The sequence below is a fragment of the Gymnogyps californianus genome, chromosome 15 (genome assembly GCF_018139145.2).
Source record: "Gymnogyps californianus isolate 813 chromosome 15, ASM1813914v2, whole genome shotgun sequence".
Lineage (NCBI taxonomy): Eukaryota > Metazoa > Chordata > Aves > Accipitriformes > Cathartidae > Gymnogyps > Gymnogyps californianus.
Window position 1 is genome coordinate 2255773 of NC_059485.1, and position 22514 is coordinate 2278286.

The 22514-nt window shown below is 51.1% G+C and overlaps 1 protein-coding gene across 2 annotated transcripts in view; it reads right to left on the minus strand.

Annotated features, from left to right (window-relative positions):
- Positions 1-842: 842 nt before the first annotated feature.
- Positions 843-22514, minus strand: part of LMF1 (lipase maturation factor 1) — a 195938-nt gene continuing 174266 nt past the window's right edge. For both annotated transcript variants that reach the window (XM_050906150.1, XM_050906149.1), the window contains exons 8-9: positions 12383-12495; positions 843-1172 (exon numbers count right to left, since the gene is read on the minus strand). In XM_050906150.1, the coding sequence (XP_050762107.1) occupies positions 998-1172; positions 12383-12495 (288 nt within the window). In that variant the 3' untranslated portion in view covers positions 843-997. The remainder of the gene's footprint in view (positions 1173-12382; positions 12496-22514) is intronic.

Genomic DNA, 22514 nt, shown 5'->3' on the forward strand with positions numbered 1-22514 from the left:
TGTTTCAGACGCCATCCACGTTCTGGCTCTCACTTCCCTCCCATCACTGTGATTTGGGCTCACCAAGCAGAACCCCCGTGGTGGGACAATTTGGGGTGATTTTAGACACAGACCGACACGAGGGGAGACTCCAAAGCAAACAGGAGGGACAGGGGAAATTCAAGGTGAGGTCCCAGGGTGTTTTCCCCAGCCTGGGGGCACTGCCCAGCCCCGGCTTGCCATGCTGCCACAGGGACAAACTGTGGGACAGCCGGACCATGCCCGGCGGGCAGGACACGTAGCTCAGCCCAGTCATTAACCTGCGGTGAGAAGGTGGTGACCGGGCCCTTCCCAGGGTGACAGCAAGGGCAGCGTGGGGACAGCTATGTTGGGAATAAAGCAGCTTTGATGGCTCAGTGCTGGTGGCACACATGGGGATGGGATGGGATGGGATGGGATGGGATGGGATGGGATGGGATGGGATGGAGCAGCAGTGCCCTGTGCCAGGCCAGCATCACCTCCACATGAGCCAGCTGCAGAGCAGGACCCGGCTGCTCAGCCCGATGCCGGACCCCAGGGAACCTGTGAGCCCTGGGGGGGGAACTGGCTGAGGCAGGAGACCACCCCGAAATCTCCCCTTGTGCCTCTGCAGCCACCACACAACGGAACGGGTCAGGGAAAGCAACGCCAACACCTACCCAAAACTAACAGCAGTATTTGTTCACCTTTTTCCCAAATTCTAGAGCTGACGATTTCCAAAAGGAGCAGTCTGGCAAAAGAAATCAATCATCAGGCACAGCCGTGGCGAGAAGGATGAACAGAAGGAAACAGAAAGATGAGAAAAACCAGACCACAACAGCAGGTGGACAGGTTGGCTGGGAACCTTCTGTAAAATATGTGTAAACAAGGATACGGATAAAAAATACAGAGAGAGGGGCAAGACATGTAGTTTGTAAGGGAGCTGACTGCTCTCCCTCTTCTCCAGCCGGTCCCTCTTGACCTTGCTCATCCTCCTCCATCAGTCCCGCACGGGGTACGGCCAATTCCTGTCTTCGTAAAACTTCTTCAGGCCCTGGAGGTTGACAGGGGGGAAGTAAGGGCCGATCCTCTTCCGAATCCACCACCTCCCCTCGCTGGCGTGCTTTCCCCCAGGTCGGCTGAATTTGTACTTGAAGTGTTCCCCTCGGATCCACCTGCAGAGAAACAAAGCACAGCCTGCTCAGGAGGGGCTGGCACTGCTGCCGGGCGGAGGCGGAAAGGCGTCGGACCCTATTTACGGTCCCCTGGGAGTGGAGTTTTCGAGCCTTTCCGTAGCTGGATGGAGAAATCAGCTCGAGGGCGCTCAGCCTGGCTGGCTCCCGCATCCCGGTGCTCCATCCATCCCTGGGATGCCCGTAGCCGGAGGCAGCGATGCAGCCGTCCCTGCTGGAGCAAGGCACCGAGGAGCTCCCGGGCTCCTCTTGATGCAATTTCGGAACGATGCACGAGGCAGAGGAGCTTTAACACCCCCGCCCTGTGTGCTCCCCACCGCCGCCGCACGCTCCACGCACCTCTCTACAACCAAGTTTGAAACAATAATAATCAAAGCAAGAAAATTTTTTTTTTTTCTTTTCTGAGAGCAACGATGGAATATTTCTGCCCGGGACATTTTTAGGTACAGAGCCCGACTCCCGCCCCAGCTCCCCCAGCATCCCTCTGCCCCAGCCAGCGGCTGCTCCTTCTGCTCCGCAGCTTATTAGCGGGGCTACGAGCGCATCTGTTTTCTGGCCGCCCTGGGAGTTGACAGAAAAGGAGATTTTAAAACAGTGCAGAAAGAAGCATTCATCAGTGTCGCGAAACACATTCGGAGGCTAACCATGCCGCTCGGTTCGGGAGGTTTGGTCCCGCTTGATGTAGGGCATGCTGACAAGAGAAGGAGTAACACCCCGGTCCTCCAGCGTTGTGGTCCCTGTTTGCAGAGTGCATCGCCGCATTTGCTGGATAAGTTCATAAAATAACCCACAATATAAAAATGTCAAAGTCATGTCAATGCTCATTTAAACCTGCTTTGCTTCACTACTAAAATACAAACCCTGCTACTGAGCAGGGCACCACGCTCCCGCAGCTGCTCGCTCCCGGGGCTGCACCTCGGGCAGCCGTAAAGTTCCTTCCTACTGCTAAAATAATTAGGGACGACTCCTATATATTTGCCATTAGCGCTCACCTTCGTAACACCGGCACTCTGACGGGAAGCAGGGGAGATTGCAGACGACGGATAAAACTGCACCCAATTAAAAGGTCTGCTGCAATCACATCTCGACATCTCAATTTAAATCTTGCTGGGTACCCAGGTGAGCAATACAGAAAGGATTCTCCTAACAAAACACGTTAACGCGGAGCTGTTCATCACGCCCATCGCTTGCTGCTGACTTGCAGCAACCGGCAGGACATCTGTTTTCTGATTGTCTCCTGGCTGGAATGAAAACAGGACAAATATCTCCATGTTTTCCCCTCTGCTGAGGATGAAGGGGGGATCCAAGGAAGCCCAGAGTAATGCATTTGGAGCTGCACTGGGACAGCTCTAATTTAAACAACAGGTAAGGGCTGGGTGCCAAGGGAAGCGTGGGGATGGAGGTGTCCCCTGATGCCGTACCGCTCCGTGGCAGAGCCTCCCGGGCCGCTCCGGCACCCCACCTCGCTGCCCGCTGATGGGGGGCTGCAGGGAGGCAGGATACCAGCCCTCGAATACGGGAAGGTAAATGGGGAGAGGAGGGGGCAATGCCAGAGCCCTGGCCGGGGGCTCGGGCTGCACAAACCTGCATCTCATCACCATAAATGCTGCCCTGCAGCTGCTGGCTTCATTACAGTCAGGGCCATTTCTACACCCGCTCTCCCCCCTCTTTTCTGAGGCTGGTAAAAGTCAAACGGGGGCTGAAGTGTTACTCCCACAGTGTTTACTTCGCAGGAGCACAAAATTTCCTGTTAATAATTAGAGCATTACTGAACAGCAACGTTCCCGCGGGTCCGAGTAGCCTGCAGGCTCCTGTCCGAGATGGTTAGAGATTTCCAAGCTGTGCTGCTCCATTGCTTTCTTGAATTCGAAAACCATATCCACCTCCCGAAAAAGCTTCAGTGGCTGATTTTATGTCAATCCCTCTCCTGCTCGAAGCCTCCCTCCGCCTGCCACACCAGGGCTTTTGGGAGTTTTTCTTCACTAAGCGACTGCAGAGCATCTACCGAGCTGGAGCCCTCTCCATGTACACCCACAATATGGGTATAACGGGGTGCCCCACGCCGAAGGAGCTATCGGCAAAGCCCGTCTGGCAAAGTTCCCATTTTCTAGACGGGGATGCAGAGCACAGAGAGCAGTTGACTCATCTGAGCTCCCAGGGCAGAGCTAGGAGACCTCAGGAGATGCCAGGTCTCTGCTCAGACACAGAAGCGCCTTCTCCCCAACCTCGACGACTGTCCTGTAACCCCTCTGGAATGAAAATTTCCTTGTCCCTTTCAAATGGGCTTGCCTGCCCAGATTAAATAATATCTATCATCTGATTTGGTATGATTTTTCCCATATGTTCTCTGTCTATTAAAATGTTTGCTATCAAAGGGATCGGCATGTAAAACTAGAACCGTGTGAGCATTAAAGCGACCACATGCAATTGAAGATGCATTTTTGTGGCATAAAGTTTGCCTTTCTATCTGACTACGTTTCAAACTCTTCTGTTCAGAGCCTAAATCAACCTGAAGAGTCCCCCCAAGGCCCCCGACCTCTAAATTCAGCCACTCTCTTGTCCCAGCCACGGTCACTCTGCTTCCCCCCGCCCGCTCCACCTGAGCCGTGAGCTGGAGTGTTGGGATGCACGATCCATGTCAGGATGACAAGATCCATGGAGGAGGAACCCGCACAGCTCCGTGGGCTGTGGAGTTTGTAAACTCCATGGAGCTGAGCTCTTCCAGGAGCTGAACCACTCACCCAGCGATGAGCTATAAAGCTCCGGCACACCACAGCCCATGGCTCTTCGCTGTCCTGCACTGCCAGCACTTCTCTGGGATTCAAGACTTGAAGGTTTCCATTCTGGTAAAGGGAGGTACCAAAGAGCCTTTACACGGCTGCAGCAGGCGACGTGTGCTGCAGGATGCAGAAACTGCAGCGGGAATACCACCGAGCATCAGAACGCCTCTGAGCATCAAAATACGACGGCAGCATCCAGACCCTCTGCCATCCGTCTTCTCCGTCCTTCCTGGGGTTAGGGGCTGTGGGAGAAATGCGGAAAACCTGGAACCCATGGGAATCTTTCCTTGCAAGGCTCATGGATGTAAAAGCTGCAGAGTTTAATACTCACCGGAGCCCCTCATTTCAGGGCTCATAGAGTTTACAAGCTACCCCAGTATTTATAATCTACCTGGGTGCCTCAGCCCTGAAGTTACAGGATTTGCAAACTCCTCCAGCGCTGCCTCGCTGGACCTGCTCCTTCCTCTCGGGATTTGGGGAGCGAACGCGCTCCTGCACTAACAGGGCCGAAGCATTAATGCCCCGGAGTCCATCATTTCAGGGCTCACAGAGTTTACAAGCATCACTTGGAGCCCTGGACAGCTTGTAACTCAGGCGAGACGTGCGCATGCGTGGTTGCCTGCAGATTAAGAAACTGCTACAAGCTACGGATCACCTTATCAGCAATTGCTTGTGATTTTTGCAACTTTGGGGCTCAGGTGAAGACCTTCTGGCTGGTGCAAGGGATCCGCAGGTCTCTGAGCCCCCTCTGATGCAGGAAACTGCCGGCATGCGTGAACCTCGCTTGCTGCTCTGGAGAAAAGGGAACATCTTCAAGAAGGGCATGGGGAAGCTACGTGACATTAAAAGGAGACTAATGCCACAGGTGGTCACTCATACTTGGAGAAGGATGAGCAAGACTCATGTTTCGGAGGAGACAGTCGGAAAGGTCAGGAAGGACAATCCTGGCTGCAAGCAGTTTCCCTAGATTTACTGAGCGAACGCAAGCCGGCAGCTCCTCCTGGCTCCCTGGGAAGCACCGGGTACCAGCTACCGCAGCCGGGTGGGGAAATGGCTCGGGAGGAGCATCAGGCTGAACCAGCTGAGCCTGGGTTAGGTCCCTTAGGAGACACACGAGGGCAAAATAATCACCTGAAAAGCCAGAAACAAGATATGAAACAGATAAAGCAAGTCAGACATTTCTCCTCCAGGAGATGGAAAACCCTCTCTGCTATGACAACAACAGGGACAGGGGACAAGGGGACAGAAGGGCCCCTTTGGCAGCTTCTCCCGAGCCCAAGGGCGGTGGCCCAGAGGTGCCGGCAGAGCGATGGTGCCGATCCCAGTGCGGATGGCTGGAAGAGGGAGGACCACCGAGCCGCCCAGAAGGACCCACCACCCCGCACAGGACGCCGGGACCCGCCTGCCACTACTCTTCTGGGCAAGCACCCGCTCTCCATCACCACAGCCTCGGGGAGGGCAGAAAGGCTAAAAATAATAAGCATTATTTTTTAAATCAATATATTCATCCCGCCAGATGCCCGGTAGCAGCTGCGCTGTAGCGCTTTTAAGATTCGATCATATATCAGCCTATTATGACATCTTCCAACTGTACGTGTTAAAAATTAGCAGCAAGATTGGAGTTGTTGGGATGGAGAGCTAAATCTCCGAGACAGCTGTAATTAGTTCCAGAGGGTGCAGCTGTCTCCCTGCAACAGCTGAGGGGTTCGAGGGAAAAAACCGGAGCCGGTGGTTTCGCTTAGAATTAATGGCCTGACAAGGGCAAGGCGGGGTGGGAGAGGGAAGAAAGAAACCAAAACATGGGGCGTCTTTTCAATTTGGTTTTGGGTTTTTTTGTTGTTGTTGTTTTTTTTTTTTTTATGTCGAGGTTCCCCGCTCCATTGTAAATCAGGGAGCAAGTGGCAGTGGAAAGTACAAATTCATTACAGTAACAGAGCCTCCATCATCGGCTTTCTTGCTTATTCTAGCCCCGTTAGCAGAAGGGATCATAAATTCATCTTGGCCCAAGTTTGCAGAGTAAGGGCAGTTTTATGGGTTGTTTTTCAGCGCCGCTGACTTCTCTTTCTCCAAGGCTCCTGCAAGGTCTGGCCCTGCAAAACCAGAGCATCCCACGGGCAGTTTATCCTCAAAACTCTCTTGGGAGAGTGCAAAGTGGGGTTTTTCCCCCATTGACAGGTGAGAAAGGGAGGCTCAGAAGCTGTGTCTATACCGAGGGCAGAGCAAACCTTGGGGGAAGGAAACCTGGCTCTCCCCGGGGCTCCCAGCACTGGCCGGGATTGCTTTCGGCACGGACAGACGCAGCGTATGGGTTTCAGTTTAGTGTTTCGCAGGTGTGACGGGGATGCGGCCGGAGCTCCCGATGGAGCCAAGGCAGGAGCTGCCCTTGCCAAGGGAGACGGCTCCCACGGCCACGGGACACACGGCGCAGCCCCGGCCATGGTGAAGCTGCCCCACGGCTGCATCTGCCACCGCTACGAGAGGTGGCTGGAAACCTGATTTCCCACCCTGGGGGAAATCCCGATGCTTTGAGATGAGCTCTGCCATCCCTGACAACGCTGAAAGACTGAGGTTGTTTTTCCCCCCAAAAAATCCCTTAAATTTTCATTCAGGACAGTGGAATCATTTCATTCTCATAATATCAGACATTATAATGTTGACGGTAAATTAAAAATTTTCTTTTAAATTATAGTACATAGGGAAAGAAGAAATGAACTGCAATAAAACATTTCACCATGGTGAAACCCAGTGAGAAAGCCAAAAGAATGTGTTTATACTTTTTCACCTGTGAGGATCCTGTCACTTCCCAGGACAGTTTCATTGGTGGCAAAGCCGATTTTCAGTGGGAAAACCATACAAAATATTTTACTTCTCTGTGCAGAAGACACCAGCGCTCGTGGGAGAGGCTCTGGGGACTCTGTGGATTTTACATCGCTCCCTTACACTGTCACACTGCATGGATCACACGGATACTTGGAGGAGGACTTGTCCCGGCAGGGAAATGCCTCAGGGTGAGAGGAGGCACGTGGGATTCCACAAAACCGAGTTCAAGCTCTGAAGGACTCGCATCCCCACGGAGCATCCCATGCCCATGAACACCGCTTCCGCCTCCTCTAAAGACTGCTGGGGAGAGACCTTGCAGAACAGAAATGCCATTTCCACCTACATCCCAGTGACGCCCATATTTTCCAATCACCCCATACTCCCTGCCTGCTCTCAGCACCGCTGTCAATAGCTACAGAATTACCTTTACCCCTTTCGGGGATGTCCAAGGGAGCAGCCCCCAAAGTGGCTTCTACACCGTGCAAATACGACAAAGCCCTTCCCATGGCTTGGGTTGTACGCCTCCGCAGGTCCCACGGGAAAGCACCTACACCTTCTGCCAGGGTCCGTGGTGACTTACACGGCCTGAAAATCCAGTCCAACGTGCCCCCAGGTATAAAGCCCAGTAGCTGTGACACAAATGGGAAATAAATGGGCAATCAAATAAAAAAAAGAATACCAAACGCTATATTCTTCTTGCCTTCCTGCAGCCAGGTAGCATCAAATGGGAAGCGCTGCCTCCATAAATAACGCCACCGCTACAAATCCAGGTCTTCAGCTACATGTTGGGGCTTTTTCAACAAAGTGCTACTATAATTGGAATAAAAGTCCTTAAGCGAACATGATTTAATATCAGAGACACCGAACACTTCAGTCGAAAATAAACCTGATTTTTTTTTTCCTCCTTCTGTAGGCAAATTCTGATTTTTGTTTTCTTTCATTGTTGCAGTCTGTTTCCATGGCGGTGCGTTAAACACTTATTAATTTCTCAGCCAAAGCCCTACCGTTCAGATTTATGACGGCTGGTGTTTTATGAACTATCCGCTGCACAATAATATTTTGTAAATCTACATTCCACAAACATCACTGTGCTTGAAGTAAAGCTTCACACTCAGCTAGGCTGGGCGCTCAACAATACCCTCATTTTTAATCAGTCACCTGTTTCTCATTTTAAGTTTATCACACTTGAAAAAATACTATAATTTCTAGAGTTGTAAAGAAACCTACAAACTTTGGTCTCAGAAATTTCATTTCGAAGGCATTAACTCATTTTGAAAGTCCCTTGGCTATTTAAGGTGTAGAGTTTCCATTAACAGAATAAACTCCGTGGAGTATGGAGCATAATGTTCTTATGGAAAACAGTCCCTTCCCCTAATTATTTAGTCTAGCAGGGAATGAAAATAATTAAGTCTCAAAATTCCCTTTAGAGTGGAGGGGGGGGGGGTGGAATATGGTAGGAAAATTAGCTTTTTTTCCACCCAGCTACCGAAGGGAGCCGAGCCGCGGTGGGCACAATCCTTAGCTGGAAGGTGGGAGTGAAGGTGTGTTAAAGGTTTGCAGCAGCCGCAGGCGGGCTCCGGCTCACGGGCGAGGGTGCAAGGATGCCCTTCAGAAACTATCACAGCTACAGCCACCCTGAATTATCTTTTCTTTCCAGGTGTTACCTCTGAGGCTTCAATTTCAGGCTTTTGTTCGCAACTAAAATGAAATTACAACAAAAAGGTGATGGCTGGCTGTAAGCAGCTCTCAGCGCTGAGGATGCCCGCATCCAGCCCTCAGTTAATAAGGGGTCTAGATGAAAAAAGTAGGTAACCTGCTAACTGCCTCTTCTTACACTTCTTGCACCCAGATCGGAGGGCACAGATCAATCCCCCGGGTTCTGGCCGTGGTTCTCCCATGGGAATGCGCCGGGAGCCATGCCGTGGATGCAGGGGGATCGCCAGCCCCGCCGGGAGCTTCAGCGTGCAACAAGGGGACGTTTAAAATTAAGCAGAGAAATGGTGTTCTTGAAACTTAAAGGAAAAAACCCAAAATTCGAGCAGGTGAGCCCTTCTGAGCGGAACTAACGCTGGGTGAAAAGCAGCTGACGGAGCCGCTGTGCCCATGCTGGCCACAAGCGCCACGAGTGTAAACCCAGCAGAACTGGGATGGGGCACAAAAACTGGGGGGGGAGAAAAAAAGGGCAAACGGTCACTTTAGCTTCCTTACGCAGGCAAAGCGCTAACAGCAAACAAGGAATAACCGAAGTAATGTAAATAGCAACAGGAATCGGTGACCGACGTGAGAGCCCAGGGCAGGATTCGACCCCGACCCCACTACCCCAGCGCGGGCAGGCATGAGCGCCCACCCGTGCCCCCAGCCCTCGCCTTCACACCTGGGTAAAAATCCAGACGGTGCCAATGTCCCAGGTGTTTGGATTTGGCTTGCCAAAACCCGAAACGTGACCCACAACCCGGGATCCAGAGTGAAACGGGGTGTTGGCGTTTGGTCTGAGCCAAAACGAGCATTTGTAAATTGTTATTTTTATTTTACACCACCCCAAAATCCACTAGACCCATGAAAAACTTTTAAAGCAAAGCTAATGCCAGAGCAAAGGCAGCTGACACATAAAACCAGCGCTGGATCCCGATCTTTTCCTACTATAAACTAGCTGCTAAAGAGTGAAAACAGAGTCTGTGCTTTGGTTAAACCAAGGTAATGCATGAATCAAGACCCTGTTCAACAAGATCTATAGCACCGTGTGTTCAACACAGCATCCACGCTGCTGTGTAATTACTTATTGGACCTGCTTGTATTCCTCTGTACGCTCTGCAATCGTTATCCTATAAAAACTAACAAAGATAAAGATTTGCTTTTGGTTTTGCTTTAAATTCCTGAACGTTTCACTTCCTCACCTGTTACCGAATACAATAAAAAAAACTATTCACCACCTGGAGCAATGTAGTGTTATCCCAGCCACATCCCACTTCATTATTTTAATTTTAAAATGAGTTCCTGTGTTCAACCACTTCAGTTTTTTTTAACACCACTGATGCCAGAAAGCATACAAGAGATGCAGCCCGCCTATGCCAAAGTCTTGGAAGGCAAGATGTGATATACATTTTCTTGCTTTTTAATCTGTTACGATGTCTTGTTTTCAGCCTCAGTCGCGGTGAGTACCAGGAGCAACGTTTATGGCACTGGGGGACACGTGGTAATAAACAGCTCTGGGATTATCAAATGCTTCTGTTGCTCCGTGAACCGCGAGAGCCGTTTATTGCCAGCAGCCACCAGATGGTCCTGGCTTCTGGCTGCTGGCACCAGGGGACACCTAATTCAAACTGGTGACTCGGTGTCTAAAGGTCCCAGGTTCTGCTAAAACCCCCGGGGGTCAGCCAGCACTCAGGTCCGACTGACTTTCTTCTATTTTTTTTTTTTTTTAATTAAAAAAAAAGCAATGCAAAGGAACACCCCGCAATGAATGCCACTGGGTGAATTTATGGCGCTGAGCCTCGGGGACACGAGCAAAGTTTGGTGAGAGTCGGTTGATAAATCAACCCGAGATGGAGCCGATGCAATGCAGGTTCTCCGGTCGCTCCTCCAGCTCAGCCTTGCAAATGATGTCCCAACACCATCTCCTCGATGAGCTCCCAAAGGACCCAGCTCCTGCTTGATCCTGGTGCTGAACTTCTGCCCGCTGTGAGCTCCGGCATTCGTTAGCACCCTAACGAGGTGCCCGCCGCCTTCACCACGTGGGCGATCGCACAGGTGCTGGGGCTGCACCGTGCCCCTTCCCTGGCCTTCAGCAAGGTGCCATCTCCATGAGGTCTTCTGAGCAGCCCCCGAAAAAGAGGTGACAGGGAGCAGCGGGGAGGTCCGGCTCGCTGTCACAAGCCACAGACCCTACTTTGGCCAATAAATGCACGTGCAGTCAAACGAAGGTCCGTAAAAACAAAGAGAAAACACGGCCAAAATGGGAACACAGCCCATAGCAAGGAGGTTTCACGTGTGATGGCATGCCCCTCTCAACACCACCGAGCTAGACCAGCTGATCGCGCAGCATCAGCGCCCTGCTCCTCGCATGGAAAGCCAACCCCAGCACAGCTAATCAGAGCTAAAACCCCTCCATACACATTATTAAAGCTGTATCCGTCTGTGGCAAGGGCTGTGCTGGGCTAGCCCAGCACGCCTTTTGTAGCAATAATTAATAGAGGTCCCCGAGAGCCCTCCTGGACCGGAGCCAAGGCGTCATTATTTGTGTGTAACAGATCCGCTGCTTGTGTAACCCAACAAACTGCGACAACACCCTGTAACGCGCCCTGAGCTATAAACCATCGTTTATGGGAATGCCGGTGCGGCTGTGAGTCGCTGGGCTACGGGCAGGATCCTGCCCCGTGCGCCGGGAGCGCCCGCTGAATCGCTCTGGCATGCCGCACCGATGGGAAAACGGGTTCTCAAATGAGAATATGTGCAAAAACCCCAAAATAACTGTTCTTACAGCCGTCTTGGCTCCTGTACTTGGAGGGATTATGTCCCATCAGCCCGTACCGATGCTCTGATAAGGTGCCTGTGCACTACGAGACAGGGCTGGATGCCTGGGGAACCCCAGAAATGTGGTTATTTGAAATACTCAAATACGATGGTGGGCAACTCACTTAGCAGTTGTATTCCAAGCTGTGTTTCTGCTCTGGTTTTTTGCAGACTATATACAGACATACATTCAGCTCAGAGTATAAACCATCTTGGGTTTATACACTTGTACCATCTTGGGCTGTGTAAACCATCTCAGAGGAAGCGCTTTGGTAAAAGGTGGAAGTTGTTAGTGTCTTAGCTGGAAAAGGAGTCTCTGCTCAGAAGGTTTGGGGGATGCACTGCGCTAAAGTTGAAAAACATCAGCAGGGTTCAAGAGGAAGTTCATTTCACACGGTGCTGCGCACCTTCATCCTTGTTTGCAGTGCATCCTAAGAGCCTCAAACGGAAAATATTAGCAAGAGCATAATATTACTTGAGTTGATCCAAAATTCCCTTAAAATGTTTTCTCAGCTAAAAATAACTTCATCAACAAAATAGACACTTTTGTGAAATATTTCCTTTTGTAAAAAAACTTGGGGTTTTCATCTGTGCCTTTCACTTGCTGATGTTTGCTTTGTCTCTTCATTGAAAACACAAACACTTCCAAGACAAGTGTCCACAAAAACAATCATTTCTGCAGGACTGTTCCGTCTTTGAAATACCTCAGTAGGCCGGTAGAAATGGTAGTTTTGATCTGAGCTCGCAAAGCGATCCTGGCAAAAAATCTAAAGCTGATGAGCAGGAAACCACTTCAGCAGTCATGATTTCTGTCCAACAGAAGCAACGCCGAGCCTTTCACAGACCTGCCTGGGAACGGGCTCAACCCAAGAGTCCTTCTGTCCCCACCAGGAAGGCAGTAAGGTGCTGAGAGCACCAGCTCTTCGTGGTGTCCTCATATTAAAGCCACCCTATTTAAAGACCACCTGAGTACCATCAAATACAAAACCCAATTCATCAACAGAAACCATGTATGCACGTCCAAGATAGGAACAACACGGAGCCCGGGTACTTTCAGCTCCCTCAGCAAAACTCAAAGCTTACCGTGGAGGTGCTCTGCCCGCAAACGGGTTCGTTGCCATCAAGGACAAGGTCTCCTCTTCCTGGGCCAGCAGCTTCCCAGCCAAGTGGATTATCCATTCATTCTGCTCATAGGTCTTGGGGAAGGAATAAGAAATATAAGTGTTAGGCACTGCTGGGCTTGTCATGTAGTGTTATTAGCATTAAAGACTTCTGTGTGGTCTCTGGGGAGAGATTACAACCAATTCGGGTAGCAAACAAATTTCCCGATGTTGCAGGGAATGGATCCCATGGGATCCAACACCTTGAGGTCCAGCGCAAGACCCTCTGGCATCTGCGGGGAGCAGGGAGAGCTTCACTGAGCTTGTCTCATCTGGAAATCATTCCCGAGGGTACGAACGCAACTGAGGGTGTGCAAGTCGCAAAGGTTTAATGAGTTGTTCGTTAGCTGAGCTGGGATGGCTACGTGCACTCTCCCAGCCTGCCCCAACTGCAAAGCAGCATCCTCCCTCTCAAGCATCCCCAAAGGAATTCACATCGCAGCTGAGGGGGGTGAAGAGCATGCCCACGGCCAGCGGCCACAGCTCAGCTGATGATGAGAGACTCGATGACGGTCAGGGATGCATCTCCACCTTCACCCAGCCCGGACGGTGACCTCTGCTCAAGGCGCGATGCCTGAGGGGCATTTCTGCCAGCCCTGCATCCCTGCCGAGCCCGCGGCACTGCTTTGTCCCAGTGTCAGGGAGAAGCCTACAACCGGTGCTGCCAGGGAAGCGCAGTGCATCGCCGGTCAGGGAGATGTGTAGCACACACACAGCCCGTCCCTGGGTACAGGGCACCCACCACCCCCGGTTCTCTCCAACACCCATCAGCTGCGGCTCCTCCTCCACCTTGGATCACAAATATCTTTTTGATTTTACATGTATCTACCATAGCTGGAGGTGTTCTTGCCTATTCTGCCCCCCGAACACTTGATTTTAATCATTTCTTTTAGCAGCAAGCTCCACAGAGGAACAGTAACGTCACATTTTGAAATGACGATCCATCCATCATTTTAAAACAGGCTGCTTTCCCCTGTTGTGTTATCAGAGAGAAAACAGAAGAAAGTGACTTCTCTATTCCTGATTCCTTTCTTGTCTTTGTTTCCTTTAATCTAATCTGTCATCTTTACATCCTGTGCCTGCGCCGTACCCTTAATCATGCAGCCACTGAAAGGGAGCAGATCAGCTCTCGGGAGCCGCAGTCCAAGCTGCAGTGGCAGAGCTTGACTGCATTTATCTCCCTCCACGAATCCACGCATCTCATGCTCTTCGCAGGGATTCTTGTTGAGGGTCCATAAAAAGCATTTCCCCTTCTGGTGACTTTCTGTGCCTTATACTTCCATTAAGATTTTTTTTTTCTCCTCCTTTTTTAATGTGTACCTAAATGGATTTTTTAATGCAAGCAGTAGGGGACACTGTGGGAAAGCGAAACCCGGCAGCTGTACCTGCAGGACTGTGACCAATGCAGAACATCAAGGCAAAGTTACTCTGCAAATCTTTTCTAATGGTAAAGTTTGTTATTTCCGTTGCTAAGGGAAACAGAGGAGAGAAACGAGATGGAAAACACCAAACGCTGGTGGAAAGGCCCATCAAGCGGCAGCTCTACCTCGCAGGGTTTCTGACCCGTGCTCATCACAATTTAGAGGAAAACCACAGTTATTTAAGCCAACAACTTTTTAAAAAAGATTACTTTCCCCATCCGCCTGCTTCCGCCCTGCCTCACCGCGCGGCTCGTTCCATCTGCTGTCCCGGCTGCACCACGAACACGGACGGGTGGCGGAGCCGGGGATGTTTCCCACCGCCAGCCCCATGCCATGCTCTGCCCACCCCAAAGCCCCCTTTAACCTCCGGCGCACCCCTCTCTCCACCGACACCCCGTGCCACCCCCTGTCTCGCATCTCCCGGTCCCCTTCCCGGCACAGAGGAGGTGGTGGTGGCTTTCAAGGTGGGACAGGGCAACCTCAGCCCCGGTGGGACCGAGGCCACCGTGGCCCCGACGCAGCGGTCTGGGAGGGGAGCCGTGGTGAGCCCTGGAGCCAGGAGCTTGGAATCACGTGAGATGTTAAACACAAACCTTGCAAGTCTTGCAATAACCCTGCCAGGGCTGGCAGGGCTGCAGGAAAAGCCGGCAGCATCCCTGCCAAGGCCCCGACCGCGTCGTCACGGGACGACTCACGCCAAGACTCCCAGCCGCGCCGAGCGACTCCGTGCCCGTCGACGGCTCAGCGATGCCCGAGATGCTCGGCTCAGGCTGGGCTTTGGGAGGGTGGGTGCCACACTGGGACCTGCAGCCCGGGGCATCCTTGGCTGTGAGCAGGGACCTCCCGAGAGGTGCGACAGCAATTGCAGACCATCGAATATCACGAGTCAGACCTTCAGTGTCCTGTGCCTCCCTGGAAATCCCTTTTTAAAGTGCTCTGTATGATTTTAAGCGCTATTTCTAGGAGGGCCTGAGAGGTGTGAGGGTGCAAGTTGGGGAGAGGCAGAAGAACAGAAAGAGAAATCACCAGACTCCTGGAGCTAGAGCTTTATGGAGGACCCCAAATCTTCAAAGCCTGATTCAAAACCATGAGGCTCTGTAATGGTAGAATCGGCTCCCTGGCTCACATGGTCTCCAAATTGTTAATTAGCAGCTCCATGCGCACGAGAGTTGGACTTCTGGTTTGTAAAGTGTTTTTCTTGTAAAATTTACAACGTGTCTGGCCCCAGCAAAGTCTGCGGTGAGAAATTTCCAGCCGGTGCAGCCCCCCCCCACTCCTCCCAGCACGAAGGCTTAGATATCGCGCGCCACCGACGCTCGGAGCACGCAGGAGCCGAGCTGCACTAACGACCGCGCTGTTTAACTCATTACTCTGTAAAGCGATATGGTGGCAAAGGGAGGAAAAAAAAAAAGAGTCCAGGAGATCTGGGCTGTGTCCAGGGAAGCATCACACCACAGGGTGGGAAGGTGACAGTTCCTCTGCCTGTGGATCCAGTGAGACCCAGACCTGAACAGAGCTGCGATCGTCAGGATGGGAAGGATTTGCCTGGCTCCGCTTTTGCCAGCTCTGATCGTGCAAAACTTACTTTTTTACAAAAATTACTGGGGAACCGCACAGCCTGCTGCTACAAGTTGCTGGTTGGAGCATGCCAAAACGTGCTGGGTCACTGTCCGACCCTGAACAGGGCATCCCTGGGGAGGTGCAGCCCCCCCCCAAAGGAGGGACATGCCTCCCTCCTTTATCTTTTGAGAGTTTTCTTTCTGTTTTAGCATAGAAAGCAACTAAGGAACCTAAACACACAAAAACCCCATCATCAACCCAACTGAAATGCCTGAGAAAGGCAGCTCGGGCAGAGGTTGAGGTTCCCAAAGCGACACTACCTTCACCACAAAGCCGAAACCCTTCTGCGTTCACGGACAGTCCGTGCAGACCCACAGAAACGCGACAGGCGCAGCTCTCCAGCAAGCCAGATCATCTTTAACTCTCCTTACAGCTGGTACCGGCACTCAAGACCTCAGAAAATCAGGTTTTAGGTATAACACAGGGGACCAACAAAGAGGACCTGGGCCTAGGTGTTAAGACCCCATGAGCTTTTCTTTCTTGATGGGCTTCAGCCTCGTGCGGTGCTCGGGTAGCTGCTTCCCCTCTGGCTTCCCGTGCCAGTCTCGCTGCGTACGCTGCTTCGGGACGGGGGTTTGCTCCTTCTCCTCACCCACACGTGGCCCAGCACGAGGAGCCGAGCATCACTGCGCAGCCCGGGCTCCCACCGCCTCCCGGGAGCAACGCACGCTGCCCTGAGACCTCTCTCCAGCTGTTTATATTCTCTGACCTCTCCACTTATACACTTTACCAGTGTATAAACACGGCATTCTCACCTTGAATACATTAACTTGTATACAGAAGTATTTAATAACTTTACAGAATTTGAAACCAAATCACCGCTAAGTCAGGCAACAGCGAGGAGCTGGGGAAAATCAGATGCAGTAGCAACGAAACTCAGCACAGAGATAACAAAGTAGAAGAGAATATGATCAAAAATACATATAAAAACCACCCGGTGTTACAGGGAACATGTTCCCAACTGAAATAATAATAATAAGAACCCTTTTCCTCTAGCTTTAATTGGTCATTTAATGAAAAAGGACTGTGGATTAGTGTGGCATTTTATTGAATCTCGGTCCTGGCACAGGCGCACGGGAGGAGGTAAGTATGAGATGCACATGTGGAAACAGCTGGAAACTTGGCTCAGGAGCCCAGCATTATTATTTCACATGGTTGGGAGCCCTGCATGGTTTCACATCGGCATCGGTGTGCGAGGGCGGATGACAGAGGGGTAGGGGAGGTTTACATTTCCCGTGCTATGTCGTAAGGGGCATTTTTCGCGTCACAGCCTACCCACTGCGGGATGTAAAGCAGTAACTCCTCCGTCCTGGATATTTTCACCCAATATTCACGTTGCTGTTTACACTGCTGTTTCCACTTCGGTAGCTGAGCGCCTTCAACTGTTGCTGTTTAGGGAACTTGAGCTATCAGCTGGAGAAATAATCCATGTCCCACAGAAAAGAGGGCATAACTAATGCAACCCTTCGCTTTTTTATAATATTCCAGCTCACCGCCGTTTGCTACCATCCCGCTACCCAAGCGACTTAACCAAGGAAGGTCAAAGGCTACGTCAGGTCGCATCGCTTCTCATTATCTCCAATAACCACATCCCCTTCTTTCTATTAGTTTCCCAGAGAGGCAAGCCGTTTCTCGGCAGGTCTGGCTCAACGTATAGTGTTTCAACGGGGGCAGTTTCTCAAGCCTCACTAAAAGCCATCCCTTAGCCCGTCCTCTTAGAAAATGCTTGGGAAAGCAGCAGGTCCCCGGAGGAGGCGGGTGCAGTGCAGAAGGCAGCAGGTCCGGGCCAAGGAATAAAAGGCAGAGCAAGACTTTGGGAACCGGCTCTTAGATCTTGCCTATACAGGGAAATCGTGCACCTGGCATAGCTCCCGTATCACCTCTGTATTTGGAAAGAAAAGTCACTTTGTTCCAGAATAGAGTCTAGACAGGGAGATACAATAGCCATTGTAGACAATAATCATTCCCTGCATAGACAAGGTCTTACTCTGTATTTATACAGTCCGCAGCACGATAGGCTATCACTCTTATTTGGGTTTCTGGGCACTTCCATCACAATATTACTACTAGAGGTGAGTCTGCCCGTGATCCAGCCTGCAGCTTGTCTAAATGCAGCTTAGGGGTTTGAAATTATTCATATTCACACGGAGACAAGTAATCACAGTTAAAAGAAGAAAATAAAATTCTTACATGCTGAACATGGACCAAAATGTATGAATGCTGCAATGGAAAATGGAATTGAGGCCTGTAGCTTTAGAAGGGGGAAGAAAGGAAATGTAAAAGGCTGTGCTTAGTACACTGCGCATGAGGTTTAGGTTTTATTACGTTACACACACCTCCTCCTCTGTTCTGCTGCCATGCAGCTCTTTCCTGTAAGCACCTTCTGGCTGGAAGACCAAGATAACAGAGGTTTGAATAAAATATTTTACAAAAATATTAATCTGCCTTCTCTATAAATAGGGTTACTTTTTCTCAGCTCTTCCAGTTCGTGTGTGATAACGTGAAGTCTCCATCACGACTCCCTGTTACCGCCCAGGGGAGATCCTCAGAGCATCAATCCCGTTGCTGAAGTTTCTCTCTTCTCTTAGGAAGGCAGCTGAAGTTTAGAAACCAACTTCCACATCGTACCTGGAAGACATACATTGCTTCCCAGTGCATCGCAAATGCTGCTCTGCGGTGGGTTTGCTGACAGTTTGCAGAGCCCTGTAGGACACAGCACCATGGGCCACCAGTCCGAGCGGCTTCTGTGCCAGCCCCGACAGCCAGAGACTTTTGGAGCAGCTTCAAGGTACAATGCAACAAGACACTGGGCTTTAAAAAACAATATGAAGACGGCATTAGCTTTGTTATTTTTTGAGTAGTTATTATTTGGTAAGCACCAAGAGCGTGCCTTCGCGTTGGCCAAACGCAGTCCCCCAACAGAATAAATAACCTTCGTGCTATAGTAAGGAGGGGAAAAGCCTTCCCTTTGATTTTTCTTTATTCAGAGCACTGAAGGCTTTCCACTGCTGCCCACGGATGAAGAACAAATCTTTGATATGATAAACAACTGGCTTTTGTAAAGTCCAAGACATCCCGCTACCAGGAAAAGTGACCAACTTGAAGCCCCAAAACTATGAGCAGTATTTTGTTTTCTGGTTGCTATTTATTAACAATGCTGAATCCACCCACGGCCTGACAAAAATTGTAACGCTTTTTGTACCAGCGGCACAGAATAGTTCAGTTCTGGGTTGAGAAGGCTGGGCTCCTTCTACAAATGCCCACCATAAACGAGAAGTCAAATAATTACAGGAGCGTTGCCATCAGTAGCTGGAGGACAGACAAAGCTTTAGCAATTTGTCTCCAGCTTCTGTAAACACAGGATGTCTTTGCACTAACACAATAAAGTCTCAAGGGGTGAAAGTTTTTCCTAATGCTTAACCTGAATTTTCCTGAGATAAAATCATATTCTGCCATTTCATTCACTGTTTCCTCCCTTCTCCACGGCGACACGGAAAACAGATTGCTGCTTTCCCCTTTGCAGTAGGTTTTCACCTATTCCAAACCTGTTTTGACATTGGGATGCTCATGCAGATTTGTTCGCTCTGCTGCCGTGGGAGGTTTCTGCACCTCTGCTCTTTCTGCAGGTCCCTCTTCTGCACCCTTGCCACTCAGCTGCATCCTTCCCCAACTGGGTGCTCGGCTGAGTGTAGTGGGAGGGTGACACCGTGCGCACCAAACGCCTGCTCGCCTGTCATGGTATCACGTTTGCCTTTTCACAATGCCTTTTCATAAGTCTGCTCACCTTGTGATGCACAACTCGGCCCAAGAGGCTTCCCCGGAGCACGATGCTCTGCTCCATCCCGCCCCGGGGCAGGTGACGGGTCCTGCCTGCGTGCAGCACCACGCACGCCTCTCCTGTCTGCTCGGACCCAAACCAGCAAGATCGTTGGGCTTTTAGACCTTGTCCTCTGTTGTGCTCGCAGCTCGGTGGCATCTGCAAATGCAATGAGCACATCGTGCCATTCTTTTCAGTTAGCAGTAGCTCTTCTTAAAAATGTGGACGTGCACGAAGCTGGCTCAGACCTTGGTTTAAATTGCTTTGATGGAGGTAGGTGATCCGGAGCGATGGACCTCAGCACTTGAACATCAGCTCCTGACCGACAGGCACATTATTTTTGTTGGGATCACCCCAGCCCACTTTGCACACACGTGTCCGGGTTATCAGCTGGGCGATGGAGCGAAGGGGGTCCCATCCGAGGCGGCTGCTGAGAAACAACTGAAAAGGGTCGCACAGATTTCCGCACGCCGCTGCTGGTTCGTGGGAGTTTTTCCCCTTCTGCAGACGGGAAGAAGCAACGCAGACATGTTTCTGGATGGGTTCTGTCCCTGCCAGAACTAAATGAAGGGCTTCAATTCAGAGCTACAGCACCCTCGGGATGTCGAGACACACAAAACAAAGAGGGGATTTAGAAAACAAGTGAAAAGGCATATTATATTTAGATAATAAAATTAACATCACGAAAATTGTTTCCTGGAAAATAATGCCATGTTACATTATATATAATTATGGCACTACTGGAACGGTAATTAAGAGGCAGTCAACTAATAAATTGCAATTCAGAGGTGGAGCAGCACCGCAGCTCCTCCTGTTCCCGCGCCAGGGCCGTGCCGGCGGCTCCCCCGCCGCGCCGGCCCGCGCCAGCCGTGCCAAGGGCCTGGCTCTCCCATGCTCCGGCTCTTCAAAGCGAATCCTGCAGCTATAGCCAAGGTGGAAAGTTTTGCAGGAAACCCTGAGCGGAGGAAGGCGTCATATGTCAAGCGGTGATGAGGTGCAAAGAGGAACCTGTCACGAGCAGCACAAAGGGATGGTAAATATCTTCTCCCCAGGTCCCTGGCTTTTCTGCACCCTGTCAGAGCTGGATATGTCAGCTCCTTACCTGGCCACCGCCAATGAACTGCAAAACCAGCCCTGCGGCTGCCTGCTTGGGAAGCGATGGGGCAGACGGCGAGCAGTGGCGTAGAAAAAATCCAGAACTTTTAAAAACAAATTAAATCTAATCCAGAGGCTGAAGTAACTTGGTTTTATGGACTCCGTAAACTACCGTACGGGGTTTGCAAAACTTGCCTGGCTTCACAAATTTCTTCTGGGGTTTTGACTTCTGGTTTCTCATCCTTTCTGCAGCTCTGCATGACTCAAGTCTAAACAACACCCGAACGATGGCGACTTCTCCTGGCTGCGGCAGCGCGGGGGGGACGGCAGGACAGCCAGCTTTCCCAGGGATGACAGCGGGCACCAAATATACAGCTCACAGTTTTCAAACAAACATTCGGCCACTCCAAATGGGATTTACTTCCATGCTTAAGCAGGTATTTACATGCCTGAACATCCAGATTTGAAAATGCTTGATGCTGTGCCTAGGCTACTTGCCTTCCCATTATTTTCAATATGAGTCATCTGTGCTTTTCAGAAGGTTTTTTTTCTCCTTTCTGCACCTTTTGTTAATATCTCTTCTAAGCAGGATCTGAAACTGCTTCACGGAGACCTGTGTGCACCGGGGGGGGCCACAGCAAAGTCCCCAGCGGCAGGAGCGGACGAGGAGCGCTGCAGTGGGCACGGGATGCACACGCTGGGATGGCCGGGAAGGGGCAACAGACCCATCTCCACCCGGTGCCGCCGTAGCGGGGAGGTGACGGACGTGCTCCAGGGCTGACGCACACCTCCGGCACGCACCCACCCGAGCGGGAGACGAGCACCCTCCTCCTGCCGCCGCCAGCAGACCCGCAACGCTAATTGCCGCTAATCAGCTGGTGCGGACAGACGCCTCGGCAGGCCCGCACTCCGGCAGCTCCCCGCGCCCAGGCGAACAGAAACACTTGGGGGAACCTTTCAGTGAATTAAACACTAATAATAAAGATGCAAAGAGGCCGTGTTATTTCCTCTTCCTCCTCCTCCCCAGGCTGTCCCGTACATCCCGGTCACTCAGCACCCGGCCCGGCTCTGCGGAGAGACGGCACTGGGGTGTGACGGCGTCTCTCAGCACCGGCACAGCCAGCGCTCGCCCGTCATGCATCAGTATTTATGCCCTGTCCTCCTTTGGTTTTAAACCTGAGATCACTTTGTATTTTAAATACTTCGGGACATTCCTGCCCTGGAAACAAACAGCCTTTCTCTCATCTCAGAAACAACCTTTGCTTGGGTGAGCTGGATTTCTCCTCCACTGCCGGAGCCCTCCCAAAATACAGTCAGATTTAAACCCACAGCTCCCGTTCAACCTTCTGCACCTTTATGTAATGCTGGGCACTGTTGCTGGCTTGAGTTTTAACCTTTGCTGTCGTCTTGCTGAGGGATAAGCATACCTAATACAGATTAAATGAAATTCCAGCACACAAAAACTAGCGGGGTAAATATAAAACCATAGCCAAAGAGCGATGGTTATGTCATCGCTGAGGAATCCAAAAGGCGCCTAAATGAAAATACCACAAAGCAAGCAAACAGAGAAGTTTGGGGCAGGGGGAGAGAAGCGAGGGAAGAGGATACACCAGGAGAGGACACGGGAACAAAGAGAAAAGCCTGTGATAGTCTGAGATGGGTTTGCCTCATGCCACTGCTGTAAGCCTCAGCTTTGTAAAACCTGGTCCGAGTTCTCAGGCTCACGTGCATGAGATTTTGCAGAACAGGCTAAAAGATATAAAATAATTAATTTTACAAGTTTTCCCTCCTCTTCTCTTTTTTAATTTATGGCTGTCACCTGTTTGCCGACACCACGTGGGGAAAATATTTTGAGGGACCCTCCGTCCACAGGTAGGCAGGCAGGCAGTGGAAGCAACTGCTGGTGTCCCCAGGGGTGTCCCCAAGAGGGATGCGGGTTCAAGCCGGCCAGCGGAGCGGGCAGCTGGGGATGCTGCCAGCCCCGGCGAGTCCCGGGCACCCTGCGAGGCAGCTTCTGCCCCGCTGTGCCACTGCTTCGCACCGCAGGTGCAGCCCAGGGGCTTTCTCAATGTCTTTTAACTCTTGTTATTACTGAGAAACAA